This window comes from Orcinus orca, chromosome 14, assembly GCF_937001465.1.
Source record: "Orcinus orca chromosome 14, mOrcOrc1.1, whole genome shotgun sequence".
NCBI lineage: Eukaryota > Metazoa > Chordata > Mammalia > Artiodactyla > Delphinidae > Orcinus > Orcinus orca.
This window is the reverse complement of record NC_064572.1, coordinates 27,285,708-27,311,113: the sequence shown is the minus strand read 5'-3', so window position 1 is coordinate 27,311,113 and position 25,406 is coordinate 27,285,708. Positions and strand designations below refer to the sequence as shown.

General features: G+C 37.7%; 2 protein-coding genes across 3 annotated transcripts in view; both read right to left on the bottom strand.

Moving 5' to 3' along the window:
* Window positions 1-1,222: 1,222 nt before the first annotated feature.
* Window positions 1,223-4,612, bottom strand: LOC101275472 (protein arginine methyltransferase NDUFAF7, mitochondrial-like). The gene is given in 3 exon segments (XM_049697213.1): window positions 1,223-1,709; window positions 1,712-2,237; window positions 4,189-4,612. Coding segments are annotated over 3 exon segments (1,275 nt in total). The 5' UTR covers window positions 4,597-4,612; the 3' UTR covers window positions 1,223-1,368.
* A 452-nt stretch (window positions 4,613-5,064) lies between these two features.
* TET1 (tet methylcytosine dioxygenase 1) overlaps window positions 5,065-25,406 on the bottom strand; it is a 132,019-nt gene continuing 111,677 nt past the window's right edge. For both annotated transcript variants that reach the window (XM_033407612.2, XM_049697205.1), the window contains exons 9-12: window positions 24,062-24,151; window positions 22,019-22,156; window positions 19,927-20,275; window positions 5,065-14,858 (exon numbers count right to left, since the gene is read on the bottom strand). In XM_033407612.2, coding sequence (XP_033263503.1) covers window positions 13,846-14,858; window positions 19,927-20,275; window positions 22,019-22,156; window positions 24,062-24,151 — 1,590 coding nt within the window. In that variant the 3' untranslated portion in view covers window positions 5,065-13,845. The remainder of the gene's footprint in view (window positions 14,859-19,926; window positions 20,276-22,018; window positions 22,157-24,061; window positions 24,152-25,406) is intronic.

Below are 25,406 nucleotides of genomic sequence, written 5' to 3'. Positions count from 1 at the left end.
CTGAGCAGACAAATAAATAAAATTTTAAAATATTTATTTGGTTGCGTCTGAGTCTTAGTTGCAGCAGGTGGGCTCCTTAATTGTGGCACGCAGGCTCCTTAGTTGCAGCATGCATGTGGGATCTAGTTCCCTGACCAGGGGTGGAATCTGGGCCCCCGGCATTGGGAGTGCGGAGTCTTAACCACTGCACCACCAGGGAAGTCTCAATAAATATATTTTATTTATTTATTTATTTATTTACTTTTTATTTTTGGCTGTGTTGCGTCTTTGCTGCTGTGTGTGGGCTTTCTTTAGTTGCAGTGAGCAGAGGCTACTCTTCATTGCGGTGAGCAGGCTTCTCATTGTCGTGGCTTCTCCTGTTTTGGAGCTCGGGCTCCAGGTGCACAGGCTTCAGTAGTTGTGGCACACTGGCTCAGTAGTTGTGGCCTGCGGGCTCTAGAGCGCAGGCTCAATAGTTGTGGTGCATAGGCTTAGTTGCTCTGCGGCATGTGGGATCTTCCCAGGCCAAGGCTCGAACCCGTGTCCCTTGCACTGGCAGGCAGATTCTTAACCACTGTGCCACCAGGGAAGCCCCAATAAATATTTTTTTAAAAATAAAATATAAAATATTACTCAAGCTGTTGTCTAAAGAGCATCTAAAAGATAAAGGCAGGAATTTCCCGGCAGTCCAGTGGTTAGGACTTAGTGCTTTCACTGCCTGGGTTCAATCCCTGGTCCCTAGTCCCTGGTGGGGGAAATAAGATATAGATAAAGGATATTAGTTGAGCTGTTTATTCTTTCATCCCCTAGGGTGTTGCCAGGTCTGTTTGTATGTTCAGCATCTCACATGTTACCCTTTTAACTAGTCAGGAAGAATGTGGAAAATGTAGTCTCTAGCTGCCCAGCTGAACCTGGGGAGGAGGTGGGGAAGGGGAGGTGGAGGGGAATGGAGTTGTTCCCATCAGTAGAAGGAAGAAGAGGACTACCAGGATGCTACAGAGAAGTAGGTTTCAAACTAGATGAATTTAAAGTAACTTATTTTTCTGTGATATTTGCTGGAATATCACTAGACACCTATTGTCAGTATATTGTTTCATTTCAGGTTTCAATAAATACTTTATTTTTTTTTTTAAATAAAAATACAGCAACGAGCTTTATTAATTAGAGGAAACCCAATAATAAGTTTCATTAAATTGAGAACACACATTTGTACCAAGAATCAAACACAATCTTAAAAGATCAATTTTCAGTTGTACTGTATGGGCTATTTTTATTGGCTGTGAAGAGATAAAATATTTTAATACTTATTTTACCTGTGATATATAAAATGTGTTCCCTTTAGTCTAGTTTCTTAGGCCAACTTGGGAGTAGAAAGTCCAAACTGAAATATCACCGCCAAGCAAGTTCACCAAACCCAGCTACAGGTGATGGAGAGGGTTTTGACTGACATGCATTCATCTGATGATTTCTACCATGAAGTCTCTGATGAGGTATCAAGGCAAAAAAGTTAAATCTTTCTCCCATCTTCGTAGGATTCATTAACATATCATAGCCCTGAAGTAACTGCTGCCTCAGTGATGGCTCATCTGATTTATCTAAAAGAACCTTCAGCCGGACATCAATGCCCATATTTCTTAAAAATGTTTGCTGTTTTACTGGACCCAGAGAAGCTACTTTCCCCTGGGACATTCTGCGCAAGTAACTGAAGTCCACGTCAGCTGTGAGGTCTGTCTGAAGGTATCTGTCTTAGTTCCATCATGACCATAATCAGCAATCAGGGCAGCACCTCCAGTTTCTGAAATGCGTTGAGAAAGTTCCTGAATAATAACACCAGCATCAGGACACACTTCCACGTGATCCCTTGTTTCATCACATTGTATGAAGGCTTCTGCTGGGGTGGCACAAGGCGCCAAAACAAATCTCAGTTTATCAGAAACCTGTGGATCAATATCAATGAGTACTTCTCGCCATCCGTGTGGTGTTTTCTGAAACTTATGCACAGGAAGAACATCGAAAAATTCATGTGCAAGATAAAAGCTGTACTCTTTTGGAACATCTTGCAGATCTCGGTACCAGGAAATTGGAATTCCAGACTTAGTGACACCTTTCATATATACTGGGGATCCAGCATTTCGCTCTAATAGGACCTTCTCTTCAGTCAACGTTAATGCTTGAATCTCACTTAATTTTTGGCTCACTTCTACCAGATGTATTGAAATGTCACAGTTTTTCAGCACAGATGCAAGCTGACTGAACACCTGGGGCCACACAGCAAGTTCATGGGTAAAGAGCTAGGCTTGATTTTTAAAAGCTGCTATGGGGGCTTCCCTGGTGGCACAGTGGTTGAGAATCCGCCTGCCAATGCAGGGGACACGGGCTCGAGCCCTGGTCTGAAAAGATCCCACATGCCGCGGAGCAACTAGGCCCGCGAGCCACAACTACCGAGCCTGCGCGTCTGGAGCCTGCGCTCCACAACAAGAGAGGCCGTGACAGTGAGAGGCCCACGCACCACGATGAAAAGTGGCCCCCACTTGCCGCAACTAGAGAAAGCCCTCGCACAGAAACAAGACCCAACACAGCCAAAAATAAATAAATAAAATTAAAAAAAAATAAAATAAAAATAGAAAGCTGCTATGAAGGGAGTATCCCAAAGAAGATCATTGGCTAGCCACTGATACAGCAAGTAGGGCCCTAGAAAGTGATGCGAAAGTCAAACTGCTGTATCTCAAGTGATTAGGCCAGCAAACCTTGGGCAGCAGGAGGCTGTGGCAACAGCTTGAAAAAAAATAAAGAAAAAAAGAAAACGAAAAAGCTGCTATGCCTACAAAATAGTCTCATCCCTGAGATGATCAGACTGTATCCACAAGAAATCAGATTTGAATGGCACTAATTACTTGACAGTTTAACTCTGAGATTCTTTCCCATTTTCAATTTCTTCTTAGCCACACACATTTTTTTGCTACTGTAAACATGAGGAAAAAAAGGAATATACTAATGTTTTATCAATATCTTAATGCTAAAAATTCAATGCCAATTGCATAAAGTACATCAATATATTTTTCATTTGAATTTAATACTGGTGATTTGCCTACTTTTGAGACATGAATATGCAGGTACAGACTGATTAGGACAAGGCGACTTTTCCAAATTTAGTTTTGAGATGAAACTATACATAGAAAAACTTCTCCCCAAGAGAAAAATCCTTCAGAAATATGATCAAAAATAAAGTCTGTAACTACACCTTTGGCTATTTTCTTTACATTCCTTTAAATTCTTTGTTTTTTTAAGAGTTCTCAGGACTTGATCTAGGGAAGCATCCTTTAGACATTTTAAGAGCTGTGGGTATAGTTTGGTGCATATAGTTTGGAGCACAGAATTCAAGGTAGAGCACAGAAACAAGTCAGGTTGTGAACATCTTGTACTGATAAGAGGGTAGCTGCCAAAGATGTTTCCGCAGGGGAATGATAAAGCCAAGCATTTTCTTTCCAAAAGACAAGCATAAAGAATGGATTATGGGGGACAGGGATTAGGAATTTGGGATTAACAAATAAACACTACCATATATAAAATAAACAACAAGGACCTACTGTATAGCTCAAGGAACTATATTCAATATCTTATAATAACCTATAATGGAAAGTAATCTGAAAATATATATATAATCACTTTGCTGTACACCTGAAACACTGTAAATCAACTATACTTCAATTAAAAAAATTTTTTTAAAAAAAAGCTTTGGGCTTAATTTTTAAAATTCTTGAAACAAAATATTGTTTGAGAATCTTATTAAATATTTTATATTCAAATGACTTTGCCAATTTAAAAAGATACAAAATAGAGCCCTGGAAACATAAATCAGTGGGTTACCCCCACCACCAAAAACATACAATATAATAAAGATTCTTATTTGTCAGATATTTGTAAATTTTCTTTGAAAAAAAAATCCTTCAATTCTTAATTTCAAGCAGAAATCATATAGCATCAAGAAATTTAAATTTCTTCTTTCTTTTTTTTTTTTTTTTTTTTTTGCAGTACGCGGGCCTTTAACTGCTGTGGCCTCTCCCGTTGCGCGGCACAGGCTCCGGACACACGGGCTCAGCGGCCATGGCTCACGGGCCCAGCCACTCCGCAGCGTGTGGGATCTTCCTGGACCAGGTCACGAACCCGCAACCCCTGCATCGGCAGGCGGACTCTCGACCACTGCGCCACCCTCAAAATATCTCCCAAGAGGGTACCCCTGCCTGGGCCCAGTTCCACCAGTTGGAAAGCTGCATTTTTTCCAGTGGCTATCCATTCACTGATTAACCATATCCCTAGGAGCTCCCCAAAGATCTGACTTACTTCAGGTGAAGTAATGAAATCTCCTTTTTCTCCTAGCATGTCACGGTTCACATAATAGCCCTTGGCTGGGTTGGTCAAGACCTCCTTCATGTACTCGGCCACGGTGATGGGACCAGTAGACTTGATTTTGTACATAAGATGCCGCAGCATAGGGGTCACCGGGTTGTTTTCTGCCGGCTCATTCCCGGAGCTGAAGTACTTTCCTCTCCAAAGACAAGTAAAGACTGCGCGCACGGCGTACAGCCGCCCAGCGCCTGCCGCAGCCAAGACGCTCATCCCAGACTCCGCACGCAGCTGCCTCAATAAATACTTTAGGATGTCAACTTTAAAATACTGTTAGCATACTGTGTTCAGGATTAAGTTTTATTAAAATAATGATACATCCAAGGGAGGGCATGAGTCAATCTAGAGCCAAGTTGATTAACAGCTTTGCTAAAAACTAGGAGTGTGAGCTTAACCACTTTAAGCTCCTGAATTGATCTGTAAAGTGGGGCTGATAAGAGCCCTTACTTAATAGCATCACTGTGGGGATAAATAGTTTACATAAAATGCAAGGCTTCTGCCTCATAATAAGGATTCCATAAGTGTAGCCATCTTGATTTTGTGTTGAACCCAATCCATACATTTGGTCATCTCCAAATATTAAATCTTATAGTCCTTTGTAGTTAAAAATGTGTGAATTTTATTGGATATTAAATTTTAAAATTATGATTTTGAAGAGGAAAGAAAAATTAGACCACCAGGTGCAAAATAGAAGTATAAAATTTATTTAAAACGACCCACAAATTTCTGTGTAATCAGGAATGATACAATTTGCAATAGTTTTTTTAAAAACTCATGACAAAATTTAAAATATAATTTCAATTACAGTATTCATTTAGCCTTATTCAGTTAGAACAATCAAAAAAAACTTTATGCTCTAAATAAATGAGACACACAGGAAAATATAATAGACACTTTTCACAACTATCTTACATGTATGTTTCAAAACTAGTACATTTCAAAGCATTTTGCTACATAAACATGAAATCATGTACAACTGCTGTGCACCAAAATTTAGCTTAATTAGGTCTTTCAAGTAACATGCAATTCCAACTCACAAGTCTTCAAGTACTGCTAGTAAGTGTTCCCTTGTATGCAGAGCACTACATATTGATCCTGAATAGAAATCATCATAATTAAGATTATCTCTTTCCCTTCTACATGTTGAAGTGCTTTCTCTTTAAACTGTTTCCCCCTTATGTTGAGAACCAAAAACGGATATATGTGGGGTTTGAAAATCTTTTCCTTACTAACCTATTTCAATGTATGGGATATTTAATACAGTAGGACGGCAATAGGTAAAATCCTCCAAAGGGAAAAACCAAAGGTACAAAATAAATAGTAAATACACCCCAAAGAGAGAAAAAGTCAGCTAGAGACAGGAATATTATTTTGTGAAATTGATAATTCTCTATTGGGAATTTAGTAGTACTCTACTTCACCATGGTGAAGAATCTGAATATTTTACTCCCACTAATGATGAATATAATGCCTTCTCCTTCAAAACGGGATATTGATATGCATGTGAATCTATTTGGTAGGTCACCACGTATCATAAGAGAAAATGAAGAAACCAGAAATCAATGCTTTTCTTTCTGCTGAGTAGTTTTTCGACCTTCTCTTTAGGGAACACTTCGTGATTTCTTAGTAACCCAAAGAGGACCATCCACCCATACGTAACAATGCAAAAGCTGCCCTTTATTTTTACCACAAAACCATTCTGGAAAAATATTTCTCTCAAAGCACCTATCACAATGTTATCTCATAAAAGTTTTTTTTTTTTTTTAAGTCCATATATCTTTGTGTTTTTTTAAGAGCTCTTTTTGTAAAGTCCTATGTCATCAGCTATTTATTTTATAATGTCACAAAGAGGCGTTAGTGAGGCTAGGCAGTTACTGAACTGAATCACCAAAAATGTTATTTGACTATTTAGGGCAGTCTGGCCTATGTTTTTTGTTAGTAACGCATAATCTACTGATGAAATAGGCCAACTTTCCTACCTCTTTATATTTATAAAGAGCTTACTAAAAACTTTACTAATACATCTCATTATTTTTCTTAACTCTCTGGGCCAAGGTATGTTTAATCTTTGACCCAGAGATTTGATGTGGCTGGAAAAGTGGAACAAAAAACAAAACAGTTTCAAATAAGTGGAAGGCAGAGCTATCTCTTAGAGATGCCAAAAAGTTTACATTTTTACCATGAGTGCCTGGGAACTAAAATAATCAGTTTACCCAGCACATTCCCTTCAAGAAAATTGCATTTCAATTTACAAAAACAGTAAACTTCGATTATGAATTGCTGACCTTGGTCTTTAAAAATATTATTTAGGAGGTTTCCCTTTGTTTCAGTAGTACAGGGACATTCTTTAAACAACAAAGAAAAAAAAATTTTTTACAGGGGAAAAAATAAAACGTCATTAATCTAAGCCCTAATGCAGAAGTCCTAGGAATTTGGGTAGACCTTCCAACGTATGAATAAGAAAATAGCTGGCTAAAATAAATAGTGGAGACAAAATACCTCAGAAGCATATTTTCTCTACAATAAGTAGATTTTGTATTATTCTTAGTTTAGGTCTGACAAAATTTCCACCCAATAACAGTAAGTCATAGTTTATGGCACAGAAATGTGTTCAGCAGCCTGCAGATATTACCTGTTTTAGTTTCACATGGGTTGACTTGCTGTGTGATTTGAATCAAGCCATTTGCTATTCTTGCCAATCTGCAAGCTTCCTCACCTGTAAGATGGGAACATTGTTCTCTGTCCAACCGTCAGTGTTGGGGAGAAAAAAGCAGCACATAGGAAAGCAGTTTGATAACCTAAAACATTATAAAGTACAAGGATTATAATTCTTCTTACTTCCATATTTGCTTTCAAAAGGGTTCCTCATTTTGAGCTGCTATTTTTCAGAAGAAACTGGTATGGAGTGGGGGGTAGAAACATTACAACTTGCTTTTGAGCTGGTAGGTGAACCTGCGGGCTGCTTAAAGCAACAAAATTCTCCCTCTTTTCTGCCCCTTAACTTCCCCCTAGTGCACTCAAAAGAGCTTCTGATGACTGATTTCTATAAGAACTGTTCGGATTCCTTTCTGTCCATTTTTTAAACTGTCTCGCCCAGATCAAAAAACAGTTCCTATTATTGCCAACAACCAAATTCCAAAGGGGTAAATTTACATTAGAAAATAGAAACCATCCACAAAATTGAGCTGGGAGATAAGGAGGAAAACACGCAAAAAAAAAAAAAAACACCCCCAAAAACAAAAAAAACAACTTTCTATTCTATACATCAGGGGTCCCCAACCCCAGGGCCGCACAGCAGGAGGTGAGTAGCGGGCAAGCGATCAAAGCTTCATCTGCGGCTCCCCCATCACACCCGTCGCTCGCATTACCGCCTGAGCCATCCCCTCCCACCCCACCCCCCGTGGAAAAATTATCTTCCATGAAGCCGGCCTCTGGTGACAAAAAGGTTGGGGACCACTGCTATAGGTCACACCCGATAATTCAAAGTCACCAGTCAGACAATTGATAATTAGTATGATGCGTTACACAGAAATAGCAGAGCCAAACAGAGTGCTAGAATATATAACTTCTTACACAACTTTTTGTAAAACACTCAAACACTAATAAAGTTGAGGGTCAAACATTGCTGGGATAGGTAAGGGGAACACTTGATGCTAACCTAGGGTTCCTAAAAACTGAATTTGCCTCTAAGTGAAAGGGCTGAATAAAAGCTTTTAATTCTTTTTGGTATTATTCCAAAAAGGATTGGTGAAACAATTTTAAAAGACAGGAAAAGACAACCTGAGCTAGATCACTGCTATCCTTAAAATGAACCCTGTGTGTTTGTGTAGGGGACATGGGGGATGGCGACAGAACAGAGAGGGTGGAAGCAATAGAGTTTTAATTTAAAGAAAATTAAAGAGGATTAAAAACTGTAAAAAGAATGAAAGTACACTTAGTGACATTGTAGCTTCAGTAAAATGAGTAAAGAAAAATAATAACAAGCAGAGTTTCTAGTCAAAGATGATAAGTTTATGCCTAGCCAAATGGAGAAGAAACCAATTTACTTTCCAATATAGTTTCTCCAAAAATGAAAATGTTTCTGACAGTTGCGAGATTTTTTTCCTGATGAATGAGACAAGAGAGAATGCCTTTCATAACAGCTGCTAGGAAATTTTTTTCTTTTTTCTTTTTAGGAAAACTAGGTTTATACTGTTAACCCAGGGTTTCCAAAGTTGCACTCACACATAAATGGGTTAAATCGACTAATGTGTAACATTTCTACCTTAGACTAAGTTTTGCTTTAATTTAAGGGACAACTATGGCTGAACAAACTAGAAGAAAATTTATGACCCAGGCAGGGTCACGGACATCACTGTAGGGATGGGAAAGGAGTACAACCAACAAAGAAAAGATTAATGTTAGACTTTTAAAGCTAGAAATATTAAACATTGCATACTAGCCAAAGAGAAACACATTTTGGTGCCCTTACAGAAGAAGGGAAAATGAGGAGTGGCAAAATTAGAAATACATTTGGATTACTTGAAGGAACAAAACACATGCCCTTTGAAGCGAACAATGGTATTCGACTGGGTGCCCAGAAGAAACTGGCATTGAAACAAAGTCATTCAGGTCCTGGAACGCAGAGAATTAAAGTTTGTAGAGTTCATTGTGGACAAAAAAAGTGATGTCCTGCATAAAAGCGAGCTCCACCATCTCCAAAATTAACAGAGGAACTTACACTCTTATTTTATACACTAGAGAAAAGCAAAGATTCCTATGTTCTCAAAACATTTTAAGGAAATACACAAATTCCACTTCTGATAAAGGACATACTGATTCTTTCCAAACTGTATTCCAGAGCCGTGGATTGCATCTTTTTTTAAGTTGAGGATTGTGTTTTATTCAGAGGACTTTCTGAGGAATTCAAGCCCAGGAGGCAATCTCTCAGATAGTTCTGAGGGACTGCTCCTGGCATCATTTTCTAAACCTGTTAGAAGAAAGCTCAACATGGAGCATAATTTGATTTAGAAAAATCCAGACTTCAGAAATCAGAGCACTTATTCTATCACTTGGATAAGTGTGCCACAACCATTGACATTGAAGTTATACAAGTTCCATACATTTATGGGCAAGTTTAGGAGCTGTGCACAACAAAACTATTCTAATACTGATAGATAGTCCCATCAAAATAAACTATGCTGGGACTTAGTTGTGAGGCCAACTAGGCAAGAGTGTGAATAGACTGTACAACTATGGCTAGGGAGTATGTACAATAGAAATATACTTTCCCCAATTATTCTAACCATTCAGTCTTTTCTAACTCCTTATATATGCCAAACACTTGTTCGAGGGGAAATAAAAACCTGTACTCTATCAGTACTTGATATTTGTTTATTGAAATAGCAAATAGGACTATTGCCACATTTTGTGAGATGAATTAACAGAACAGGTTCATAGGTAAAAGTCATCTAGATTTCCCATACAAGGCCCACAGAACTCTGCAGGCAGGGAAATCTTGATCCAATTTCACTTAATTTCTTTCCCTGAACCACTCAGAAAAAAACTCAAAGCCATTTTATTTTTGACTTGTACCAAAAATAAGGTTACTTCGCAGCGATAAAATCCCCTGTGGGTGAGCAGATCAAGTCTGTTTTCCTAGAGTCTTCTTAACCACAATGTGGCCTTCACTTGACTGTTTAAATTTTAATTACAAACATAATTGCACATTGACACTCACATCTGCTGTCTGGGCTCCAGTGATTGAATTGTATGTCTTCTAAGGTGTCTTCCAGGGCTGTGAGAGGCCTCTATATTACCTTATTTCACAATTCTCATCAAAAATTTCTACAAAAGATCAAAATTCCCAGTTGTACTAAATCTAGACAAAAAAGATTTCCATGCATCAAGAAGTTGTGAAATAGATGGTAGCTATATATTAAAGGTCACATACAGCTACTGATTTACTTGGCACATTCAAAGGAAATGCTGTGCCCATATTCAGTGGAAGTTGTCATGCAATGTCAAAAGTTTGTTTCAGATAAAAGATATAATTTGTTTTAAGAAGACTAATTTAAATAGATTGGGGTGATTTTCATACATGCTATTGTGAAATAAATGATAATCAGTAGGAGTCCACTGAAGTAGTAACGTTAGAAAGTAGGTTACTTCATATGAATTAAGTCAGTATCTCATTTACACAGGGGTATGCATTCAATTAACTATGCAGTGGGGTTATGTCTAATTGCTTATGAATCTCATCTAGTTGAAATTCTATATTTAACAAATGAAATTGTTTCATCCACATGCAGATTGCATAATAAAGATGTGGAAGGTTATTTAAGATGCAAACATTTTGCTAACATGTTGCAAAAATTTACCTATAGTTAAACATTTTCAGCTAGCCTCACTTTCCAATAATATATTTCAATCAGGTTTATGACACGATGTATTGGTATTTTGTGGATGAATTGGAAAGATGTAGGTGAGGCTGACAAGCACAAGAAAAACTTTTCATCGATGGCCTGAGATCCATTAGAAGCAGGATTTTGAAGGGCAGCATGACACTTTGTAGGATTCTACAACAGGTAGGAATTATTCTCTCATTATAGTTGGTAACTCTGTAACTACTATGAACAGATTGGGCTAACTTGGGAGTCAAGTATCAATGAATTCAATTATCATACCATGAACAAAGGCAGAAGATTAAAAACCCAACGAGTGCTATAAAAGGGGTAAAACAAAAGGTGATAGTACAGTAAAACATAAGTGTAGAAATAATGTTAGATGACCAGTTTTCTGAGTGAAAATGTCATTTCAAACAAATTTATTTCCTTGCTTCATGAGAAAGAGCATTCTAAAAACAGTATAGCCAGCATACAATCACAATGCTGCAGGACACTGAATAAGCATGAGCTTTGAAGAAAAAAAAAAAAGTCACAGGGCAAACAACGGGATGGTACACTGTGAAATTTAGGAAATAGAGTTCAACAAGGAAGGAATCATATGTGGGTCCCACCAAGGGGTTATCAGTTGAGGCAGGCCATTCATGGTGTTACTTACAATAACAGAATGGAAATATTTTAGTTGATATAGGGTATTTTCATGTACTTGTTTTGGTAAATTGCAACTAACTTCACAAATCCAAATATTCCCCTAAGTCAACATTGGTGCTTCAGGTTTAGATTGTTAAGGAATTTATTTAAAGTTGGTGACAAACTGATTTGAATTGCTGCAGATGTATCACAATGGATTGTTTTGAAGGAAATTTGCTATTTTTGAAAAATGTGTTAGATTATCTTTTAGGATTTTAATTCTTCAAGTTTACTATGTCATGGGTGGTGACAAAGAAAAACAAAAGCTAATACTTAAATTTGGGGGACAGTCAATAAAAATTGAATGGAAGAATGGATAGATGGGTGGATGGATAAAGGATCTTATAACTTTATCCATTAAATCTGGTGAGGAAATAATTTCTAGTGGGAGCTAAGGCCTAAATTCTAAAACAAAATATCACAAGGGTGTATTCCTGATAGTCTAATACTAGTAATATCTTATTGAAGCAGCTGAAACAATAAACAATCACTTATTTATATACTTATATGTATAAGTAACCTTAGGCTCACAAAAATATACATGTTTTAAAACAAATCTAAGGCACACAAAATACTAGAACAAGTCAATGAATTACTCTATTTTACATATTCAAGAAGCAGAAATCTACTCGACAAGATGATAGTCTATCAATGGACATTTTGTTATTTACAATCCCTTCATATTCCTTTAGTCAAAATTAGTCAAAAGCTTGAAACTGATACTTTGCACCATATATTATTTTAATGTAAGTTACAATGAGTTTTCCTTTAGAGAGCTTGTTGGAACTTTTGCTTTTGCACCAGAATTGTGAGTGTTAGCGGTTGTGGGCTTCCTATGGCATTTCCAAGGGAGAAGCACCAGTAGGTTTTCCATACTCCCAAGGAATCTGACACTTTGAATGTTATAGCACCTCTGCATTTTAACAGAATCAAGTATTTCATTGAAATTTCTTCTTGTTCTTTGTTTGGGCAATTACTTTTGTTTTGCTATAAAATGAGTTAATAAAGTAATGGGAAAAAATAATGGGGGGGGGGGACTAAACTAAATGGAATGCCTATTTTCCCATTACCTAGAAGAACATGAGTTAACATTTCCCCAGAACAATATACTTAGATGAACTACTTTGGATTAGCTCTTAATGGACAAACCATGCTTATAATACCATTCCTACTGTTTGTTTACAGCGTGGGGGTGTGTGTGATGATGATGATAGGGAATTTATTTTCAAAATATTTCTACAGCACATTTATTCTTATTCTGGACCAGAATGACTTTCAGAATGAATAAGGCAATTTGGGGTGGATAAGGTTCTTGCTACTTAATTTTTGTATTTTATCACCTTGAAACTTTAGAAGCATTTGACTCTTCAGAATCCTGTTATGTCTCATCTCCTTTTGGAAACACCTTTCATGGATTATATTGAGAAAGCTGGGGTGAAAGTAAATTAGGGCCATTGTTGTTCAATAAATCAGAAGAGACCATTCTTATTTAGTTCCAAAGAAAAGTTAATCAATATTGGTAATATGCTTCCTAATTCCAATTTTAGAGAGAATTAACCATTTTTGCATGACCTAACTATTTTATATAAGTAGCTAATCTTTGAATGAGAAAGGACTCATTTAAATACAAACCATATACATGATTAGAATACATACTGCAGGTAACAAGGTGGAACTCTACACAGCAAGAATAAATGATTTCTCTTGTATGCAAATATGCACAAACAACAGACAATAGGATTCTTATACTATACTATTTCAAGTTACTTTTAAAAATAGAAAGTGCTTTTAAAATATATATTTACAATTTATGAACAGCCTCCAACCATCACCAACAATAATGAATTATTTTATACAGGAGAGAGATTTTAAGAGAGAAAACATTTCATTGGTTCATTTCAAAGGAATATGCCGAGTTTCTAGCAATGATTGGAAGATGTTAGAACAATGGCACCATGAAATAATAATTCAGCTTATTTTTGTGTCGATGTGGTTAAGCACCAGAAGCTGTGTAGAGTTAACACTGTGTGTCTTAATTTTACATCATAGCACATGAACCTGTTAAAATCCTCTAAAAATGACTCGTTTCATAGTAAACAATTTAAAGCACCAAACTGAGTGATTCTACCAAGGTTAACACCTAACCAAAACATCTCTTTATGTATTTAAAACTATAAAACTTTTATTTTTGCTTAAAATGTGCACCTTCTACCAATTGTCAAAATATAGTCACAGTTAAGAAATACCCACCCCCCATTTTTTTTTTTTTTACCTCAGCCTTCAAATGGGTGAGATGAAGATATAGTAAACGACAACATGACTTTCTTTTAAGAGCACCTTGAAAAAATACACTGCACTCGCAAAGGCATTAAGAAGGGGAGAAAAGCCTTCAGACCCAATGGTTATAGGGCCCCGCAACATGTGTGAGAGCATAAGGGGACACGGTGACAACATTGTCATGGGTTAATGTTAACGCTTTGTGGGAAGGAATCTGGTTAAATTCATTAACTTCAGGGGACAGTTCAGGACCCTCGTTAGCTGCCTGGTCTTTCTGCTCGGAGGCTTTAGTTTTCTTATTCTTTGCTTCTTTCGCCTCGAACTTAATCTTGTTTAGTTCGAAGCCGTGTTGGGGCTTATTCAGGTTTTTGTGCTGGTAGAAGACAAGAGAGAGGCGTGTAGGGTGATTCCGGTTGGGGTGCTCGACAGGAGTCGTGGCGTGAAGCTCTCGCCTGGCGCACTCGATCAGAACAGAGCCGTGGGCGGGCGCTATGGCCACCCCACCAACATTGGCATCCAGGAAGATGTGCTCACTGTCTGACCAATACTCAACAATGTGGGGCAGTTTCTCCTCAGCAGGTGACAGGGGGTCGTCTGATAGGGGGTCATCTGACGGAGGCTCATCTGCTTCAGAATGCTGCTCGTCTTCTTCCGCCAGAGAAGAAGCAAGTTCATGAGGAGAAGGGATGAACGGGGGCTGCTGGTTTGGCTGATCAGAAGTTAGCTGCTCAGATGGACCAGTGGGAGGCTCAGAATAAGCCGGGGAATCTGTCATGGGAGTAGACAAGGTGGAAAGAGGAACCATTTCACCAGGCTGTGCAATTTCAGCACACTCCCCAGCAGCTACGTTAGCACCACTGTGTCTTGCAGAAGGCATTGTGCAGTGGGGATTGCTACCTCTTTCTGAAAACCCGTACGAAACTGATGCATCGTTCTTAAAAGGAACTGTTGGGACCGGAGCAGTCTTAGGGGACCAGGAGAAGCCTGGAGCTAAGTGTGCCTCTTTCACTGGGTGAGGAATGGATGGGGTCGGTGAGTAGGTTTTAGTGTTGTCCGAACCTTTGAAGATAAGGTGGGGTTCAGTTTCACTTTTTATTTCAGGTTGCACAGTCTCTGTTTTATTCCCTAAACAGAGAAAAGGACACCAAATGTGAAGATAAATACAAACTACTTTTGGTAGCTGTTGTCTTTAAACAGTATTTTTAAAGAGATGTACAGAGAATCACAGAACAGAACACTGATGGCGGCAATTTGGCCAGTTTTGTTCTATTTACTTTAAGCCTGACATATGCACACGTTAAAAATTGTAGGTAGTTTACGTATGCTTTTTCACCCAATATTTTTTTCTTAAAAAATTATTTACTTTGGAAATAATCATAAATAAGTTCACAAATTTAGCCAGAAGGATATCCATTGTCTAAAATGGTAAGATATTGGAAATGAACCAATTGGCTATGAAGTAAATATTAAAACCATACATCAGAATACAGTGCAAGTGATAATATGGTGACCAAGAGCGATATTTCACTACCCAAAGAGCTGTTTAGATACATTTTAGGTATTGCATGATCTCATTTTCGAAAATGTTAAAGAAAGTAACAGTTTATAAAGATTTCTGAGTAATGAAAGCATCATAACCGGCAAAGTTAATTATTAGGCAAAGAAAAGTCACATAAATAAGCTATTCCTACCCCTCAGAACAAGTGCATTTAAGCTCTGTTTCTTTCTCACCAAGTAGGTAGATCATTATTATGACATTGGACAAAAGGTGGGCCATCTGCTCTGACATATCCACACAAACCTAATATCAAATGAAAACATTTTTCTTGAGGACATTCTCCCTGTTTTGATGTTCTAATAAAATGTTTGCAAGGCAAAAGTAGTAGATTTTAAGGACCAAGAAATAGCAAAGTTGTCTTGTTTTAAAATAATTAATATAATAGTAAACATTTATCTAATTCAGAAGATCTGCAATTTTCCCTCAGATGATATAACCTGGAGACACAATAATTCTCATGTCTAAAGAGAACTTATATACAGGACCCAAAGAGCGGTATATCAAGAAATCTGTGCTACTATCTGTGGCTGCATCTACTATTTTAGAGGTTAAGTTGTCAACAAAGTACAACTCACAGGAAGCAAAGATTTAAAATATGATGAGTCTTTTATTTAATTGGAAAAACCTGTAAAAAAGCTTTCATGGGTAATATTACAAAAGGACAAGAAGTTTTAGGCCAAATATTGTGCATTTGGCTACTAATAGGGTATCTCTCTCTCTCTCTCTCTCTCTATATATATATATAAAAGAATAGCATGTAAAGATGCTATTAGGAAATGACACAAAGATGAAAATGTTATGACTACTGTTTACAAGCAGCATGGAACCAGATATGTGAATCTTAAAATAAACCTAAATTAAATATCTGTAAAGTGGAACTACAAGCAAAAAGGAATGATAATTGTCCCTTGCCTTGCCTCTTCACTATCTCTATTGAATCTTTCTCAGTGTTATATAAATGTCTGCACAGTCAGTTGTCTCATCTTAAACAAACAACTTCTCTTAAAAATATAAAAATCAAAGAAGTTAAAGAATACACTGTAATTCTTAGTTTGAATGTCAGTTTAAATTAATAGTGTTTTTTAATTTTTTAGGCTCCTTGGAGGAATGGCTGATTTTAGATATGGGGCAGGATTACATAAGAGGAACCTGGAACATCTTGTCAGAACAGAAACTAAGGAAGTTACCAAAGACAATCGGGGTCATGACAAAAGAATCAGAAGCCACCTTGAAGTGTTTCTACTGATCCAAGACAGGAATTTGAATGAAAGCATATGAATTTGAAGATTTTAAAGCATTTTCAAATATAGTGGAAAAAAAAAACCCTTCTTAATATACATTGAAATATAAACTATGTTAAAAAAGACATAAGTTCAAAATGATACTAAATTAAAAAAAAAGAAAAACAATTGATCACACTGGAAGATGCTTGGGAACTAACTTGTTTTGTTAACACTGGTGAATAAAGGCAAATAGCTAAGCATTTATTCTGATTTCTTTAATCACCCATACCTCAGAATTAACAAGTTATTACAAGGACAATTTCTTTTTAAAAGAAGATTTAAAAAGTGGAAAAAGAATGACAAACTCCTAATGAAATAAAGAATATGTAATATGACCATAAGTGTTTCTAAAACCATTAGGTAGAAAGCTGTTAGGGAACATTATAATCAGTCAATTAGGTTAACAACACCTGACCTAGTCTTTTTTCTTTATGCGGCATGTGGGATCTTAGTTCCCCTACCAGGGATCGAACCCGCACCACTTGCAGTGGAAGCGCTGAGTCTTAACCACTGGACCTCTGAGGAAGTCCCCTGACCTAGTCTTAACATCACAAAAAGACACACCAAACACTATGTACTTCCTGATGTGAAGAAATAGGAGTATATAAATCACAGATACTGTTCTGGCCATAGTAATTTTTTTTTTTTTAAACTGAAGTTGAATTTGCCTCTATGGACAATGGTTTCTGCTATAATGAAAAATGAAAAAATGAGGGAAAAGAAGAAAAGCAAGCTTTAAATTAAAAGAAAATGTATAGGAGACATATCAACTAAATATAATGTGTGACCTCGTTTGGATACTGATTTAAACAAACCAAATGTGAAAAACAAAAAATCAATTAGGAGACAAGTGGAGCAATATGAACACTGATTGGTATTAAGGTGTTATTTGATTTTTGTTTGCTTGTCTTAGGTGTTGTGGGTATCAAGATTCCTTCTCTTTTAGTGACATATAGAAGATGCTTCAGTGGGTAAGATATGACTTCTACAATTTGTTACCAAAAACAACAACAACAACAAAAAACTGCACAAGTCATATCTTTATATTTTCATACCCATGTGGCCTGGGTAATGGTATAGATGACATAGAATGGCTATGTATTGAAAAACTTTTAAACTAGGAGTCTATGAGGGAAGTGGAATTCATTATGTAATTCACTCACTTTGTACCTTTTTTTAAATTTCCATTTAAGGAAAAAACCCTCAACTCTATAACCTTCACTCCATTCAGTTGACCCCCTTTATAGCCAACATGCATGTCTTCCATTTCTCTCCCATTTCCCTATAAACCTACTTCCTTCATTCTCACCACTGTTCTGCACTCTGCTCTAGCAGTCATCTTCAAATGTAAAGATAAAATCTCAGTTTTCCTCTCACTTGCCACCGGAGCAGCATTTGACAGGGCTGATCACTCCTCTGTGGTTTCATGCCTACCACACCACACCTTCCCAGTCTAAGTCTCTCTTGCTGGTTCGTCCACATCTCTGAAACCTCTACAAATTGAAAATTCCCAGGATTTGTCCTCGATCAAATTTCCTTTTCACCTCCTTCTCTGTGATTTCATTCACACTCAAGGCTTCAAATACCATCTCTATCCAGTTGACCTCTTAAATTTTATCTCCAGTCTGAACCTGTTCTCTGAATTACACTCTTATTCAACTGCTTACCTAACGTCTAGACTTGAATGTCTACAGGTGTCTCGAACTTTTACCATGTCCAAAAGTGGGCCTCTGATTTCCCTCTTTATCTTGTCAAATATGTTCTTCTCCCTCCTTTCCTCATGATAGTTGGTGGTTTAACCATCCTTCCAGTTTCTTCCAGCCAATAACATCAGGGTAAATCTTGACACTTTTTTTGGTCCACACTCCAGACTTAAATCTATCAGAAATCCCCAGGACTTCCCTGGTGGCACAGTGGTTAAGAATCCACCTGCCAATGCAGGGGACACGGCATCGATCCCTGGTTCAGGAAGGTCCCACGTGCTACGGAGCAGTGAAGCCCGTGTACCACAACTACTGAGCCTGCACTGTAGAGCCTGCAAGCCACAACTACTGAGCCCACGTGCCACAACTACTAAAGCCCACGTGCCTAGAGCCTGTGCTCCGCAACGAGAAGCCACCACAGTGAGAAGCACACTCACCGCAACGAAGAGTAGCCCCCACTCCCTGCAACTAGAGAAAGCCTGTGCGCAGAAATGAAGACCCAACGCAGCCAAAAATAAATAAATAAAATACAGTAATTTTAAAAAAAAAGAAAAGAAGTCTCATTGACTCTACCTTAAAAACATCCAGAATCAGACATTTCTCCTGTCCTCCTCACTAGTCACTATGGTCCAAGCTCCATCATCTCTTTCTTGAGTTGTTAGGATAGCCTGTTTATGATCACCCTACTATTCTATTCTCTACCCCACTTGACTCTAGTTTCAATCCAGTAACTGGGATGTTAGGTTTGAGTCAGATTATAGCCCTTCTCTATTTCTCACTCAAATATAGACCAAAGTCTTGACAGCAATCTACAAAGCCCAAGATGAATGGCTCAGATGCCCCTCTTACTCCTCTGATCTCACATCCTACAATTCTCCCCATTTCACACTGTGCTCCAACCATACTGGCCTCTTCGCTTACATCAAGTATTCAAGGTAAATTCCCATCTCCTGAACTTTGCACTTGCCACTTCTACCTGGAATGCTATTTCTCCAAATAAAAACATTGCTGATCCTCATTTCCTTTAGGACTTTGCTCAAATGCCTCATTCTCAGTGAATCCTTTTTTGACAACCCTATTCAAATGGAATTCTTTCACAGCACTACGTCCCCTCTTATTCACTGCTACATTTCCGATACCTCGAACAGTTCAAAGTAGTGCCCAGTAATATTTGTTGAATGGACTACTTAAACTGATGCTAAAGCTGATGAAGAAGAAAAAAAAAGCTGATGAAGTAAGACTTCAAGGAAGTGATGTCATTTTATGTATGCTGAGAAGGGGTTTTGCTTCAAAATAGCTGGGGAACAAACGATAAGAACATGTTTCGTTTTTGCTTTTTTTTAAAAAAAGAATATAAATAGAGAAAAAAATACCAAGAAATACTGATGGGTCACCTTTTTGTTGGCTTTTAATTTTGGCAAGTACATGGAAATATATTCACTGTTTTAGTTTAAACTCTAAACAAACTATATAAAAATAATTGGCTAACTTGATTGGTAGATATCTGATCTAAAGTTTTTCTTTTCATAATGCCTCACTCCTAAGAGAGCGGCAAAGACAATAAAGAAAAATAAGATGCAAAGACAAGTGCAAACTGAACTGCCAGTGAAAGTTGTGCACAGAAAATTATCAGGCTCAATAAGCCTTACCTAAAAGTGGCAGCGATGAAGCCTTACTGTTGTTTGTCATTGAATTATTCTTCCGCTTGATTCGAGGAATAAATTTCTTTTCCACAGCCCTTATCTTATGTGCGAGAACCTCTGTCATCATTGCTGCTCTCTTCTTCCCAGAACGAGGAACTGGCTGAGTAAATCGTGTTCTTCTTCTGCGGTGGGGTGCGAGGACCATGATGGCCCCAGATTTGATCTTGGCTTCCATTCCGTCCCTTGAGCCAAACTCATCTGTGTCTGAAAGTTTATAAAGAGGAAGTACATGCAGCTGCTCATCTTGAGGAATAACACCAAATGAGCGGTTATCTTCTCGTGTTAAAGTGCAGACCTGATAGGAAGAAAACATGAAATGGGAACTAGAGATCCTGCACATTCATAATAGATATTCCTACCTTCTTATTGTTGCCATTGTGAAAGGGAACTGTTTTCAGTTGGTTACTGCTGGTATATTCATTCATTTTGGAAAAATATTTTATATATCAAGCCACTCAATGCTTTTCAATTTGAATAACTTATCAACTGTTTGTAAGCAGACCAGTATAATGTTGAGTTGATTTTGTAAGTACATATTATACATGTTTATGCATTTTATAATATTTTAAGTCACTTTCTTTGTTACATTCCATCTTATTTCATGTCTAAGTTAAGGAACAGTCACTGAATTGTTCACTACCTTCATATTAAATATTAATTAATAAAAAGATATTACTTTAGCTTATAAATCACACTATTTCTTTTTTTTTTTTCCACACTATTTCTTAATACTTAAATAATGTGGACTTCCCTGGTGGCACAGTGGTTAAGTATCCACCTGCCAGTGCAGGGGACATGGGTTCGAGCCCTGGTCCGGGAAGGTCCCACATGCCGCGAAACAACTAAGCCCGTGTGCCACAACTACTGATTCCACGTGCCACAACTACTGAAGCCTGTGCACCTAGAGCCCGTGCTCCACAACAAGAGAAGGCACCGCAATGAGAAGCCCGCACACCGCAACAAAGAGTAGCCCCCGCTTGACTCAAGTAGAGAAAGCCCTCGCGCAGCAACAAAGACCCAACACAGCCAAAAATAAATAAATAATTAAACAAACAAACATGAGAAGAGGAACTAAAACTTAGTTTGACTCTGAACCTAATCCAACCTGATCACTAATATTCTCTAATGAAGAGCAACTCATATAAAATGTACTAGCCAAGCATGATGTTGAATCACTCTTTGGCTAAGATTCATCTGGATGGATGTATAAAATTTCAGCATTTGGAAACAACATTGGTCTCAGAGACCATAGGCAACATCAGTGAAAAGGTGTGATAGGGAAAAAGTTGTTTTGGCTCCTTAATCTGTTACTGATAGACCTCACTGAGCAAATAAGGAAGGAAGGCTGCCTTTTGATGGATCAGACGGTACACTTCCAATCAGAATGTAATAATCATAGCTATGTCTTCTAAGAGGCCAAAATCGTGTAGTGCAGAAATAGAGGTAATCACTCTCTATTAATCTGTTTTACTAGGTAAGAAGAGAACTACTTGAAGCAAACTCATTTCCCTTATAAAAGGACTATTGCACGATTTTTCCTGTGGTCTTCTCCTTAATTTAAGATTATCTTGATTGACTTCTTGCTATGGGCATGTGATTCTTTTCATGGCTATAAACATAGTATGCACATATATGTGCAAATATTTCTTCTAAATATTTCTACATACAAGCACTAAGAACCAATATTAATAAAAAGGATGGTAAATTTGGCACGGTTCCCTCACAAAAAACCTGAAGTACAGATGGCAAGAAAGAGTAAGTTGCTTAACTTCCTATCTACCAGTTTGATAGCACAGAATGGTTGCTTTGAATAATCATGTAGTTCTACATCCCAACAAACCTACCACAATTAAATGTATAACTCAAGACTTTCAACAAAGTATTTCAGGCTGGTTCTGTAACTTTTTGGGAGCACTATCGATATATACTATGTGGAACAGACATAAAATAGGATTTGTCACAATAATCATCCTTAAGGACCTCAGCTTGAATGTACAGTGATGGAGCCTTTAGAATCAAAAGCCACCCAGGTACATACCACCGTGCTCCCATTATTCATGTTGTGAATGTCCCTGTGGGGGTGGGCACAGAAGTCTAGGCAAGCAGTGACCCCAGAGAAAGGACGACCTTCTTTCTTGCCAAGCCGACATTCTTGAGCAGCTTGTTCAAGCGCCACCTGAAAAATAATGTATGACCCATGGTTTTAAGAGATAGAAAGAATCACCTTCAATAAAGAGTAAAACTCACTTTCTGATAAAGTTTATGAGTTAATTACACTTTATAATTTAGAGATATCTGACACTACAGTATATTATTTTAGTGATTGTCTAGTTCAGTAATATTCAGGGTAAAGAATTTGAGACTACATGGATTAAAGTGGCAATCACTGAAGGCAAGGTGAGGGCATTAATACCTGCTGGGGGTAGATAAACAAGAACAGTAGCCTGAAATATTTCATTAGGAAGAAAGAATAATACAGTGCTTTGATCATGTATCTAGTTTTCAATGTCTATATAAAGTAGATGTACATATATATTCATGAATCAGTATAGAAAGTAAATTAATAACTTTTTTAAATGAAAGGTTGGAATTTAACAGAGAGCTTGTTATTCATGATAATACAAATAAATATTTTAATTTTTATTAAATATTTTAAAAAATATGGACTTCTGGTTATGTTTCTGTTTCTGTTTTTGGTTGCGCCACTCTGCTTGCAGGACCTTAGCTCACTAACCAGGGATTGAACCAAGGCCCTCGGCAGTGAAAGCAGAGTCCTAACCACTGGACTGCCAGGGAATTCCCTATGTTTAAAATTAGGTATTTTACACACTTATTTTCTCCATTCTCTGATATATGATTTGCAATTATTTTCTCCCAATCTGTGGTGGTCTTTTCATTTTCTTTTTTAAAACAATGTGTTCCCCCAACTCAGTTTTATTGAGGTATTCCTAACATACAACATATGTAAGATTAAGGTATACAATGTGATGATTAGATACATGTATGGATTACAAAATGATTACCACAATAAGGTTAGTGAACATTGCAATCTGTTCACATAATTACGATTATTTGGTGTGTAGAAGTAACATTTAGGATGTCTTTAAAACATTTAAGTATATAATATAGTATTGTTAATTATAGCCACCAAGCTGGGCACCAGATCCCCAGGTCATATATGTATTTTTTTAATAAATTTATTTATTTATTTTTGTCTGTGTTTTGTCTTTGTTGCTGTGCGCGGGCTTTCTCTAGTTGCGGTGAGCGGGGGCTACTCTTCGTTGCAATGCGCGGGCTTCTCATTGCAGTAGCTTCTCTTGCTTCAGGGCACGGGCTCTAGGTGCATGGGCTTCCACAGTTGTGGCTCGTGGGCTTCAGTAGTTGTGGCTCGCAGGCTCTAGAGCATAGGCTCAGTAGTTGTGGCGCACAGGCTTAGTTGCTCCGGAGCATGTGGGATTTTCCCGGACCAGGGCTCGAACCCGTGTCCCCTGCCTTGGCAGGCGGATTCTTAACCACTGCACCACCAGGGAAGCACCCCTCAGGTCGTATTTATCTTATAGGTGGGAGTTTGTACCCCTTGACCAACATCTCCCCATCTCCACCACTTCCCAATTACTTTCTTGATGATGCATTTCTGCTTTTATAAGTTTTATTCCTAGAAACAATCATAACTTTGTCACTCTGGAGATTTAATTCAATTGCCATAATAGACTTTTTTTTTTTTTTTTTGCGGTACGCGGGCCTCTCACTGTTGTGGCCTCTCCCATTGCGGAGCACAGGCTCCGGAAGCGCAAGTTCAGCAGCCGTGGCTCACAGGCCCAGCCGCTCCGCGGCATGTGGGATCTTCCCGGACCGGGGCACGAACCTGTGTCCCCTGCATCGGCAGGTGGACTCTCAACCGCTGCGCCACCAGGGAAGTCCCATAATAGACTTTTTAAAAAACGCTAGACAATTTTTTAAGCTGTCTGATAAAAGATCTACATTAAGTTCAGATTTGAAAAAATTTTCTATTAACAATGACATTGTTTAGATATAAATTTCAACCATGTTTAAGAGTACTGTATAAGGAACCAAAACATACCTGGTTTTGGTAAGCAACTGGAGCATACTGCTTATAAATTGGAGCTAATTCTGTAGCCAAACTCTGTAAATTATCTTCAAGGTTTTTTTCCTAAAGGAAGAGACAGTCCATAAAAGTTGTTTCATAATAACATATAAGATGAGTGATGAGTTTATTATATAACGTATGAAAATGAATTATACATCATTGCTGATGTGTGGTTGATGCACGGTCCATACTTACCCAGATAAAAGAGCTACCATAGAAAATGACATGGATAGTTTTCATAAAATCTAAACTATTAGTCACTGTTATGCTTGAATTTAGTCTTTTGAAATTAAAAGTCTATGTTATCAGCTAATGAGAAATCTAACTGGTGTTAGAGGTAAGTTGCAAAACTGCTCATGTTGTTAAAATCGAGAACCATATTTCATATTTATTCAATAGTACAGGGCACTTGAAGTAAATCAAGACAATTTTCCTGCTAACAAGTGGAGACTTGGAAGAATTCTGACAGTGAAACAAGTTTCTATAACAGAGATGGGAGAGCAACACACATAAGGCACATACTGTGTTATCAGATCCTGTGTTAAGAGCTTCAAACGTAATAAGTAGGCAATGGGCTGTCTAAAACCAGTGTTTTCTTTTCTACACAGGAATGGCTATAAATTGAGGAAGATCTGATAGAACTGTGGAGAAGCCTTAACACCATTTCAAGATTCTAGATTCTAATGACAGTAGAAACATGTAAGATTTTTTCAAAGGAAAACCGTCATGACAAGAATATTAAAAATGTCACTGATGACAGCATGAGGTTCGAAGGAGAGAAAGCAGCCTTTGGCAACAATAGTTGGAAAACCATTGTGGTAGTTTTTCAGAGATGATTATATCCTAAACCAAGTCAGAGACTTGATAAATGATCAGTCACATCTAAGGAAGACAAGTGATGGAGAACTGACAGCAAGGATGAATGAAGGACTTAAGAAGGTTTGAAGGCTTCCGCCTCATTTGAGATTTGGTGGATGCCTAGAACTCAGGAAGGAAGCCTTCATGTGGACCAGGTCACCTCTGGTATGAAGCAGACTATTATAAAAACCGAAGCCAATATAGACACAGGAAGTTAATTCTTGACTGCTTTTTAACAAGCCTCAGTCTTGGCAACTGCAAAGCATCAGTGATAATCCTTTTGGTTTCCTACTCATTTATGTTGGTGCTTTCATTGAAAAGGATATTCATGTATATATAGGGTCTATATCTAGATTGCTCTGTTCCATTCATCTGTCTAATTATGTATTTGTTACTCAATGTAGCTTAATAAATATAGTCAGGGAGGTCAGACCCCTACTTTAAAAACACTTCCTAGCTA